This window comes from Emys orbicularis, chromosome 9, assembly GCF_028017835.1.
Source record: "Emys orbicularis isolate rEmyOrb1 chromosome 9, rEmyOrb1.hap1, whole genome shotgun sequence".
In the NCBI taxonomy this organism is placed as follows: Eukaryota; Metazoa; Chordata; order Testudines; family Emydidae; genus Emys; species Emys orbicularis.
In genome coordinates, this window is record NC_088691.1 from 47,966,801 (window position 1) to 47,978,808 (window position 12,008).

Sequence of the window (12,008 nt, forward strand, 5' to 3'; positions counted from 1 at the left end):
TTTTACCCCTGATTCAGGCAGCTAAAGGAATGCTGCAGTAATTGCTTACTGTGGAGCTTGCTCTGCAGAAAGCATGTTAAACTGAGTTTTAAATACCTCATTTTTCCCTATCTCAAATTGGTATTTAAGATATATGCACCATTTGGGCTACCACTTAAGATTCCAGCAGGAATCCAAAACAGATTCAGGACAATTAAGTAACTGAACAATCAAGTTTAGAATTTACACTTTAAAGGGTGCTTACATTTAAAATGCCCCCAAAAGCCTGTGGGACTCCAGCTCTAAACGAAAATCCAAGTGTCAACTCTGCAAGCATTGGCTAAACTGGCTTTATGCATGTCTGGCAGGCACTCAATATTTTCTACATTCCTGGGCCACCTGTGATTCAACATAGCTAATGCTACCATTCTCTGGGTAAGTTAAAACATCTTGTTTACTATAGTTTACCTTTATGAAGCACCTGCTCAGAGGGAAAGTGTGGGGAACAGTTAACTAAAAGAAGGTAGTAAAAAAAGCAGCAGCCAGGATTTAAACTCCTCTGCTAGGTGGTTTTTTTGTTTTTTGTTGTTGTTTTTAAATGCACAGTGTGCAGCCTTCATCCTAATCTACATTTTTCTAGCCCAGTTAAATTTTGGTACAGATAGGCAAGGAGCCTCAATCTCAATGACTAAATACTGATAAGGACCTGAAATATATCTGGTCCTTTCCCAGTGATTGAGCTAGCACAGGGAGAAGGAGCCAGTAATCAGCTGTCAGTCAATAAGTAAAGTACTCAAATTAAAGCCAAGTCAGCAGTATTTCTTAAAGATGAGGTTTTCTTACATTAGCTCTGGGGTTCTCAAACTGGGGGTTGGGACCCCTCAGGGGGTCATGAGGGTATTACATGGGGGGTCGTGAGCTGTCAGTCTCCACCTCAAACCCCGCTTTGCCTCCAGAATTTATAATGGTGTTAAATATATAAAAGTGTTTTTAATTTATAAGGGGGGGGGGGGTCGCACTCAGAGGCTTGCTATGTGAAAGGGGTCACCAGTACAAAAGTTTGAGAACTACTGCATTAGCAGCTAATGAAACAAAAATCAAAGACATGGCCATTTTAGATGGTTTACTTTGCCCTGCTAACCTTAAAACAACTGCCTTCTTCACTAGCTAACAGGTGGAAAGACAACACTTAGGAAAGAGACATCCAATTAGAGGTACCTCTTTAAACCTGAACAATTGTGCTCTGAAGCTGGAGTCCTGGAGCAGCTGCCTTAAACAGTGAGCTACAACCAATACCAAGTATTGCTCCCCCTCCACAGCTGAGGGCACTCCAAACACGTGTAAATGAAGATATCAGGTATAGTACAACTAAATTTAGTGTGAGCTTGTGAGAGAAGTATTTCATGATATTGGAGGAGACCAGATTTAACTCCAGCCAGTCCAAGTAGTGCTTGGTGTTTTTCTAAAGATTTAGACAGCCCACTTTAAAATGTCCAGTGTTTAAAAGTTCTCTAACCAAACAAAACTAATCTATTAACTTAAGAAGCTGAGGGTTGGTTCAGTCCCCAAAGTATTTTGAACTAGCCCTTCAAAGCTTTGCAAGTATAAGTTCTCTCCAACTGAGATTACATGGTAGCTGGTACAAGCAAACTAAATATTTTAATACATGTAAACGAATACATTTAGGAACAAAGCATATAGGCCAGTTGGTCTCCCACAGCTGCTCAAATATCTTCGGATGCAATGACTGAAAAAGATTTTGGAGGTCGTGGATAGTTCTGTGAAAACATCCACTCAACGTGCAGCGGCAATCAAAAAAGCTAACAATGCTGGGACTCATTAGGAAAGGTATAGATAAGACAAACTGCTGCTACATAAGTCCATAGTACACCCACGTTGAATACTGTGTGCAGATGTGGTTGCCCTATCTCAAAAAAGATGTTGGAATTGGAAAAGGTACAGAAAAGGGCAACAAAAATGATTAGGGGTATGGAACAGCTTCCATATGAGGAGAGATTAATAAGATTGGGATTTTCAGCTTGGAAAAAAGATGACTATTGGGGGGGGGGTAGTATGATGATGACTGGTGTGGAGAAAGTAAATAAGGAGGTGTTATTTACTCATAACACAACTACTAGAGGTTACCAAATGCAATTAATAGGCAGTAAGTTTAAAACAAACAGAAGTATTTCTTCACACACCACACAGTCAACCTGTGGAACTCTTTGCCAGAGGATGTTGTGAAGGCCAAGCCTTTAACAGGGTTCAAAAAAGAACTAGATAAATTCATGGAGGATGGGCAGGGATGGTGTTCCTAGCCTCTGTTTGCCAGAAGCTGGGAATGGATCACTTGATGATTACCTGTTCTGTTCATTCCCTCTGAAACACCTGGCTTTGGCCACTGTCGGAAGATAGGATACTGGGCTAGATGGACCTTTGGTCTGACCCAGTATGGCTGTTAACAGCTGAACAGGAGGTTCCAGTGCAACACTGCCTAAAAGGGCTGCTGTGATCCTGGGATGCATAAATGGGAACCTCAAGTGTGAGTAGGAAGGTTATTTTACCTCTGTATTTGGTGCTGGTGCAACCACTGCTGGAATAGTGTGTCCACAATTCAAAAATGATGTTGATAAACTGGAGAGGGTTCACACAAGAATGACTGAAGGATTACAAAAGCTGTTTTATAGTGACTGAGCTCCTTATAGGTTAACAAAGAAAAGGTTAAGGAGTGATCTGATTAGTGTACAAGTATTTACAGGGTGGAACAAATATTTAAGGCTCTTCCATCTAGCAGAGAAATGTATAACCATCCAGTGGCTGGAAATTGAAGGTAGGCAAATTTGGACTGGAACTAATGTGTACATTTAACAGTGAAAGTAATTAACCAAGTGTCATGGATTTTTAAAATTAAGAGTGGGTGTTTTTCTAAAGATATACTCTCAGAATTATTTTGGAAGTGTTATTGCCTGTGTTTACAGGTTGTCAGGCTAAGAAGATTATCACAATGATCCCTTCTGGCCTTGGAAGCTATATGCTTCTGAAGTTTATCACAGTCATCACACTCTGCCATTAGTGTTGATTCCTGCAGAAATAGTAGGAGAGAATGATTCCAGACCCCTATTTTGTTAACTTTTCCCTTGCAAATAACCTGGACTCATATGTTTCTTTGAAGTTTTCTAAAATTACATTCCAGTTGATTTGAGGCTCCAGAGTGAGTGTGAATGTATCATCAATTTTAATCTACCTATATGTAATTACTAAATAGAAGCCTGTAATGCAAATAATAGACAGTAAAAGTGTTCTGTAGTGGTAAACTATGGTTACCATTCGTCCGGATTCTGCCGGACATGTCCGGCTTTTTTGAGTTAAAAATTGCGTCCGGGGGGAATTTGTAAATGTCCGGATTTCCCCCCCATGCAGAGTGCGCGCGGCTGCCAGGGCAGCCAGCCAGATCGTGCCACTCACACGGGGCTCTGACAGCCAGAGCCCCTCCTCCACTTCCCCCTCCTCTCCCCTGCAACTTGAGATCACTCCCCTCCTCTCTCCCCCTCCCTGCATTCGCAGATCGCCAGCCGTTCACATCGGGCCTCCGGCAGTCTGGAGCTCCTCCCCTGCTGCCGAGTGCGCTGCTCTGCAGCACTCTGTTCTGAGCGGCACGGTAAGGGGGCCCGGGGGTCAGAGAAGGGGCAGGGAGGTTCTGGAGGGTGCAGTCAAGAGACAGGGAGCAGGGTTGGATAGGTCGGGAGTTCGGGGGGGGGGGGCTGTCTGGGGGTTGGGGGTGTAAGGTTTTGGGCAGTCAGGGTACAGGTAGGGGGTAGGGTCCTAGGGGGCAGTTAGGGGACAAGGAACAGGGAGGCTTAGGTAGGGGGTGGGGTTCTGGAGGGCAGTTAGGAGCAGGGGTCCCAGGAGGGGGCAGTTAGGGGACAGGGAGCAGAGGGGTTTAGATGGGTCGGGAGTTCTGGGGGGAGGGCTGTCAGGGGGTGGGGAGTGGTTGGATGGGGCATGGGTGTCCCTGGTGTCTGTCTGGGGGTGGGGGTGTGGATAAGGGTTGGGGCAGTCAGGGGACAGGTAGGGTCCTAGGGGGTCAGTTAGGATGGGGGGAGGGTCTCAGGAGGGGGCAGTCAGGGGACAGGTAGGAGATAGGGTCCTAGGGGGCCAGTTAGGATGGGGGGAAGGTCCCAGGAGGGGGCAGTCAGGGGACAAGGAGTGGGGGGGGAGGGTTGTGGGTTCGGGGGGGCGGGGGCGGGAAGTGGGAGGGGCAGGGGGGGCTAGGGCAGGGCTCCTCCCGTCCTCTCTTTTGATTGTTGAAATATGGTAACCCTAGGTAAACCTACATGTTTCTGAAAATAATTAAGTATTGAGATCTAAGAAAGTGAAGATTTTGTCCCTCTGCCCATTAACTTTTTTATAAAAATACTACCACGAAGTTCAGTAGTTAAAGGCATATCTAGTTTCAGCACCTTAACATTTTTTATTAATCAAATCACATTGATGGCAGGGAGAACATCGCTGAGTTCTATTACCAGTGCATATTTCAGAAAATATGATTGAATCAGTGGCCTCCATAGTTTGCCGAGGACGGGGACCCATTTTGAACAGATTCCTTCGTATGAAAAAATGCAGTAGAAAAGTTTTATACAAAACCAGTAAAGGGTAATTGTTACCAAATGGGTAAATTAGGTCATAGAGGGAATCACTTCAACTGCAATAGCTTCTCTCCAATATACAATGGGAGGCCATTCAGAACCAGACTTACCTGTAGTAGTTCAACTTACCAATGTTTGGTATTTCCTAGCGAAGTTATGGAACAAAGCAAATACTGAAATTTGACAGTTTTTAAGTAGCACCTATTGAAGTGTGACTGCCTGTTCATAAACCCACACAAATATTGTGTACTACTCCTTCATTTGTGAACTTACACTTGGTGATGCACACACTAATACAAATGTCTTTTTGAACTGTACTACTGAGTTATAAAAAGCTGCTTCGTCTTCTAGAACAAACATTAATAGAAAGTAGCAGTGAAGAAACATTCTATACAGGAACAAGTAAAAAAAACTTTGAACTTCAGGCAAAAGTTAATTACACCAGGTGAATTTAAAAAACACAATCAAACCTCATTTTCTAACATTTATACAACTATTTCTCTAATCTCCAAACCACTGCTTAGCAACAAGGAAGCACAGAGGGTTGAAATTTCTTGATGGCACAGACATTATCACCTATGCCCTTCCAAGCACATTTTCCCATGAACAGATCATATTGTATCTAAGTCAACATCTCTTCCAACAACACACTGCTGGTCTGGTAGACGGTTGTACTAGAGATACACAGGATAGCGTCAACCAGTCTTCATCTGATGTTTTTCAGATTTCAGTAGTATATTCTGAACAGTAGGAACACAGTAAAGGAAAAGTTGTCTATTTCTACCACTAAGAGACCAAACTCTTTGCAAAATAAATGAAGGCAAGGGGGTAATTTGCATTCAAGATAGGGAAAACATACAAGTCAGTCCTATGTGATGAGTCTGGGGCAAGGTGTATTTTAAAATAATGTTCTCAGGCCCAGCCAGCTGGGGGTATGCTCCATACAGATGTTTAACAGTTTATCAGCTTCTTTGGGTTGGCTTAGTAACACCCATCCTTCCAGGAATCATCAGCAGTTGTCTGACTAGTCTTTGCTGACTGAGGAAATCTATTTTAAAAACACAAAGTCAACACATCAGACAGCTTGATACATTGGGGTACATTTAAAAAAAAAAAGCAGCAAGAAATGAAATGCTCATTAAAGCATAAGAAACATGCGCCAAGAAACATATTCGTGCTCTAAGCTTTGAGACTGAATGCTGATATTTTTGCTTTTACAAAATCCATCTATCACAGAATTTTAGCACCTGCCCTACAGTCATGTCTTATAGTTCATAGTTCCCTGTTACACTCACATCCATGAATACCATTAAAGCCAGTCCCACGTTCTGTGGCATGCTAGTGCAAGAGACAGGAAAAACTCTGCAGCAGGCTCAGGTAATGTTGAAAAAGGCTTTAAAGGTAGACATAGCAGCCATGGTCCATCTAGCCCAGTATCCTGTCTTCCAACAGGGGCCAGTACCAGTGGCAGATTTAGAGTTAGTGGGGCCCTGTGCTCAGCTTCATTTTTGGGGCCCTTCCTTGGGACTCAGCCAAAAAAGAAAACTCTCTTATCTCCCCCCACCTTTTTTTCTTCATTCTCCTCCTATAAGTAATAGGAAGTAAATGAAAATGAAGTGAAGTACCTTGATTTTTTTTTGTAGTCTAACTTATTTTTCCACAGACCACTTGAAAATCGCTGAAGGTCTCGGCAGACCACTTAATGATCTTTCCAAATACTGTTTGTACTGTTAGCTAACTATTGTAAAGAGCTTTGGATAAGAGCGCTTTATTAAAAAAAAAAAAAAAAAATTAAAAAAACATTGGGGTGTGGAGTCTGGCCAGGATTTAGGGTGCAGGAGGGGGCTTAGGGCTGGGGGTGCAAGGTCTGGGAGGAAGATAGGGTGTCTGAGCAGGTTGGGGTGCAGGGTCTGGCCAGGAGTCAGGAGGGGGCTCAGGGCTGGGGGTGTGGAGCACTCACCTGGGGCAGCTCCCATTTGGTGTGAGGGGTGCATGTGGGGGTGTGTGTGCAGGAGTCAGGGAGGGCAGGAGTCAGTGCAGAGGGCTGGGGTTGTGGGCGTGCCTTTGCTCTGCCCTGCCCCGATTCCACCCCCTTCCCCAAGGCCCCATCCCCACCTATTCTCCGCCTCCTCCCCCGAGCATGCTGCGGCCCTGCTCCTCCTCCTCCCTCCCGGAGCACCAGCAAACAGCTGTTCGGCAGGGGGGGCAGCGCTGGGGAGGGGGAGAGGCAGGAACGTGGCATGCTTGGGGGAGGAGGTGGAAGATGAGGTGCAGAGCCTGCAGCAGGAGCCCCAGGAGCCATTAGGACCAAACTTCTGCCCCCACAGCTGCCTGGCCCTGGGGCCCCCTGTCATTGGGGGGGCCCCGTGCCAGGGCACCCTGTGTTTCACTGTAAATCTGCCTCTGGCCAGTAGCAGATGCTTCAGAGGGAATGAACGGAACAGGCAATCAAGTGATCCCCCTATTGTCCAGTCCCAGCTTCTGGCAGTTAGAGGCTTAGGACAACCAGAACGTGGGATTGCATCTCTGATCATCTTGACTAATAGCCATTGATGGACTTATCTTCCATAAACTTACCTAAATTTTTTTTTTACCCCAGTTATGGTTTGGCCTTCACCACAACTCCAGCAACGAGTTCCACAGGTTGACTGTACATTGTGTGAAATAGTACTTTCTTTTGGTGGTTTTAAAAAAGCTGCTTATTAATTTCATTAGGTGATCCCTGGTGCTTGTGTTATGTGAAGGGGTGAATAACACTTCCTTATTCATTTTCTCCTCTATCAACACCAAAATTCAGACAATCGTGGTTAATTTGTTACTTGTAACATCACCAACTGAAAAGTATCAGAGAAAAATATTTCTTCTGCACACAATAATTTAATTGTTTCTCTCGTTGGTGTGAATTCCTCCACAACAGTAGAGAAAAAAAGCCTATTATTTTTTAGACACATTTTTAAAAAATTGTAAGTCTCAAAAATTAGCCAACAGGGATTTTGGGGCAGGTATAGTACCCAGGAAATTGGGGGGTAGGGGCATAGCGGAAGCGTTACTTTACTTTGGTTGGGATTTTTTAAAAGCACTCAGCATTGGCTACAGTGGAAGAAGAATTAGGCCAACAGTAAAACTCCCAAGTTACCCTTTAAGGATAAGCATAAGGGCTACTATAAGGTGGGTGCATAACTGGCTGGATAACCGTACTCAGAGTTGTTATTAATGGTTCCCAATCCTGCTGGAAAGGCATAACAAGTGGGGTTCCGCAGGGGTCTGTTTTGGGACCGGCTCTGTTCAATATCTTCATTAACGACTTAGATATTGGCATAGAAAGTACGCTTATTAAGTTTGCGGATGATACCAAACTGGGAGGGATTGCAACTGCTTTGGAGGACAGGGTCATAATTCAAAATGATCTGGACAAATTGGAGAAATGGTCTGAGTTAAACAGGATGAAGTTTAACAAAGACAAATGCAAAGTGCTCCACTTAGGAAGAAAAAATCAGTTTCACACATACAGAATGGGAAGAGACTGTCTAGGAAGGAGTACAGCAGAAAGGGATCTAGGGGTTAGAGTGGACCACAAGCTAAATATGAGTCAACAGTGTGATGCTGTTGCAAAAAAAAGCAAACATGATTCTGGGATGTATTAACAGGTGTGTTGTGAGCAAGACACGAGAAGTCATTCTTCCGCTCTACTCTGCTCTGGTTAGGCCTCAGCTGGAGTATTGTGTCCAGTTTTGGGCACCGCATTTCAAGAAAGATGTGGAGAAATTGGAAAGGGTCCAGAGAAGAGCAACAAGAATGATTAAAGGTCTTGAGAACATGACCTATGAAGGAAGACTGAAAGAATTGGGTTTGTTTAGTTTGGAAAAGAGAAGACTGAGAGGGGACATGATAGCAGTTTTCAGGTATCTAAAAGGGTGTCATAAGGAGGAGGGAGAAAACTTGTTCACTTTAGCCTCTAAGGATAGAACAAGAAGCAATGGGCTTAAACTGCAGCAAGGGAGGTCTAGGTTGGACATTAGGAAAAAGTTCCTAACTGTCAGGGTGGTTAAACACTGGAATAAATTGCCTAGGGAGGTTGTGGAATCTCCCATCTCTGGAGATATTTAAGAGTAGGTTAGATAAATGTCTATCAGGGATGATCTAGACAGTATTTGGTCCTGCCATGCGGGCAGGGGACTGGACTCGATGACCCCTCGAGGTCCCTTCCAGTCCTAGAATCTATGAATCTATGAGTAATATAATCCGTACAGTAGCCCCTACAATTATTTATTTTGAGAATAAGTTCAGTTTATTTTACTCAGACCATAAATTTTCAATGTGCCACAGATTTACATTGACAAAGTATAACTACCCTGTATAGTTATATATACAAGGTCTGAGGTTTTGGCAACTGCATAGAGGCAACTGAGGATTTGGCAGGTAAGAAAGCATGGGAGATGGTTTGGACTATGGAATAAGCACATTTAGACAGACTTCCTATCAAAATGATAAGCTGTGATTAGTTCCCGTAGACAGCTGTCATAATTAGGTTTCACAGCCCTCATAGCTGTATTTCAAAAATCTGAAGTAATAAGTAAGTCCCATTAAGATGAAGGGGTAGTTATACCTTTCTGAGCTGTTTCAGCCTGTCTGCAGACTTCAGGAAAACAGCTCTGCATAGCTTTACACAGCTGCAATTGGAAGATTATCTTAGATGCTGTAAGAGCTAGGAAATGTTAAAAGCCTAAACAATTCTGGGGTAAGAGGTGAATTCTGTTGCAATTTCAACAGCTGCAGGCTTAGAACACACGGAGGCCCTGGTTAAAGTATATAAATAAAGATTATATAATATTCCACTTTAATGTTCCAGCTGTATTTTGCTTTTCATTCACATGTGAATGCTATTCTCCATTCTATCTCTGCTTCATGTGAGAGAAAGCTTACAAACACAGAAACTTGCCAGCTGAGTTCTTCTGAGACATGAGGCCAGACTATCCATTGCCCTATACTTTATATAGCCATTTACACCAGTGCAGAATGGGAATAACACTACTCAGTCAGAACGGTAGCATTTTACACCCACTTTGCACTGGTGTAAATGGCTACAAAAGGTTCAGAATAATGGAGAAATCAGGCCACCCAAAGGCTATTTTGGATGTTAATACCCTCCTAGTTAATAAGAACAGACTGGCACAGGAAATCAGGAGAGAAGTAAGAAAGTTACCAGTATTGCAGCACTTGTTTTGAGGGAAACACTTCGCAGGATTATGAAGGCACCTTAAATGTTAAAGTATTTTTAATGTAGGGCCTACATTTAACCTTCGTGTCCCATTAAGCAAGATAAAAAGCTATTTTTAAAATGTGAGCTTTCCACTGAGGAGAGAACACATTAGCGATGACCCCAGCTGCACCCTTCATCGGGGAAATTTTGTGGTCTAGTCAGTGGATAGAATAGCTTGGAGTAAAGAGATCGGAGTTCTCTTCCTTGCTCTAGCCACTGACTCAGTGATGCTCGGCAAATCATTTCACCTCTGCCTGTGAAATGTGTAAATTAAGCTGATCCCAACTCCAACTGAATACTGAAGTCACTATGTCACATCACAAAGTGAAGGAAGAATCTATTTGATTTTCTGCCATCCATAGAATTCTCTCAAGCATTGCTCCCTGCAGTAATAATTAGCAAGGAGAGTTTCTCAGGATACTACTCAAAAGGAAATTTGCATGGGCAGAAATAGGACAAATAGCTGACTTCCCTGTTTACCTTTTTGGTGCCAGGAGATATTATCTCCCCCAACACAATATGCACACTCATTTTGTATTATTGCTAATAGTGAAATTTAGGGCCCAGCTGCTCTGAGGCATTAAACATATCCCTTGCTTTCCCCTAGTTGTGTGGCTCTTTAAGAAGTTGCCGAAGTGGCATATATGTACAAAAGAGATTTGTTAAAATTAGGGTTGTCAAGCGATTAAAAAAAAATTGCGATTAATAACACTGTTAAACAATAATAGAATACTATTTATTTAAATATTGTTGGATGTTTTCTACATTTTCAAATATATTGATTTCAAAGTGTACAGACCTCACTTTATATTTATTTTTTATTACAAGTATTTGCACTGTAAAAAAACAGAAATAGTATTTTTCAATTCACCTAATACAAGTACTGTAGTGCAATCTCTTTATCATGAAAGTTGAACTTACAAATGTAGAATTATGTACAAAAAAACCTGCATTCAAAAATAAAACAATGTAAAATTTTAGAGCCTGCAAGTGCACTCAGTCATACTTCTTGTTAAGCCAATTGCTCAAACAAGTTTGTTTACATTTGCAGGAGATAATACTGCCCAGTTCTTGTTGACAATGTCACCTGACAGTGAGAACAGGCATTCACATGGCATTGTTGTAGCCAGCATGGCAAGATATTTACATGCCAGATGCACTGAAGATTCATATATGCCTTCATGCTTCAACCACCATTCCAGTGGACAAGAGTCCACGCTGATGACAGGTTCTGCTTGATAAGAATCCAAAGAAGTGCGGACTGACGCATGTTCATTTTCATTATCTGAGTCAGGTGTCACCAGCAGAAGGTTGATTTTCTTTTTTGGTGGTTCAGGTTCTGTAGTTTCCACATTGGAGTGTTGCTCTTTTAAGACTTCTGAAAGCATGCTCTACACCTCATCCCTCTCACATTTTGAAAGGCACTTCAGATTCTTAAACCTTAAGTCGAGTGCTGTAGCTATCTTTAGAAATCTCACATTGGTGCCTTCTTTGCGTTCTGTCAAATCTGCAGTGAAAGTGTTCTTAAAATGAACAACACGTGCTGGGTCATCATCCGAGAATGCTATAACACGAAATATATGGTAGAATGCAGGTAAAACAGAGCAGGGGACATACAATTCTCCCCAAAAGAGTTCAGTCACAAATTTAATTAACGCATTATTTTTTTAATGAGCATCATCAGCATGGAAGCATGTCCTCTGGAATGATGGCCAAAGCATGAAGGGGCATACAAATGTTTAGCATATCTGGCACATAAATGCCTTGCAATGCTGGCTACAAAAGTGCCATGCAAATGCCTGTTCTCACTTTCTGGAGACATTGTAAATAAGAAGAGGGCAGCATTATCTCCTGTAAATGTAAACAAACTTGTTTGTCTTAGCGATTGGCTGAACAAGAAGTAGGACTGAAGTTTTACATTGTTTTGTTTTTGAGTGCAGTTATGTAACAACAACAAAAACATTTGTAAGTTGCACTTTCACGAGAAAGAGATTGCACTACAGTACTTGTATGAGGTGAATTGAAAAATACTATTTCTTTATCATTTTCACAGTGCAAATATTTGTAATCAAAAATATATACTTTGATTACAATTACAACACCGAATACAATATATATGAAAA

At 42.4% G+C, this 12,008-nt stretch overlaps 1 protein-coding gene across 2 annotated transcripts in view; it reads right to left on the reverse strand.

Moving 5' to 3' along the window:
- Positions 1 to 4,434: 4,434 nt before the first annotated feature.
- Positions 4,435 to 12,008, reverse strand: part of LOC135883542 (SLAIN motif-containing protein-like) — a 106,526-nt gene continuing 98,952 nt past the window's right edge. For both annotated transcript variants that reach the window (XM_065410727.1, XM_065410726.1), the window contains exon 9: positions 4,435 to 5,673. In XM_065410727.1, the coding sequence (XP_065266799.1) occupies positions 5,607 to 5,673 (67 nt within the window). In that variant the 3' untranslated portion in view covers positions 4,435 to 5,606. The remainder of the gene's footprint in view (positions 5,674 to 12,008) is intronic.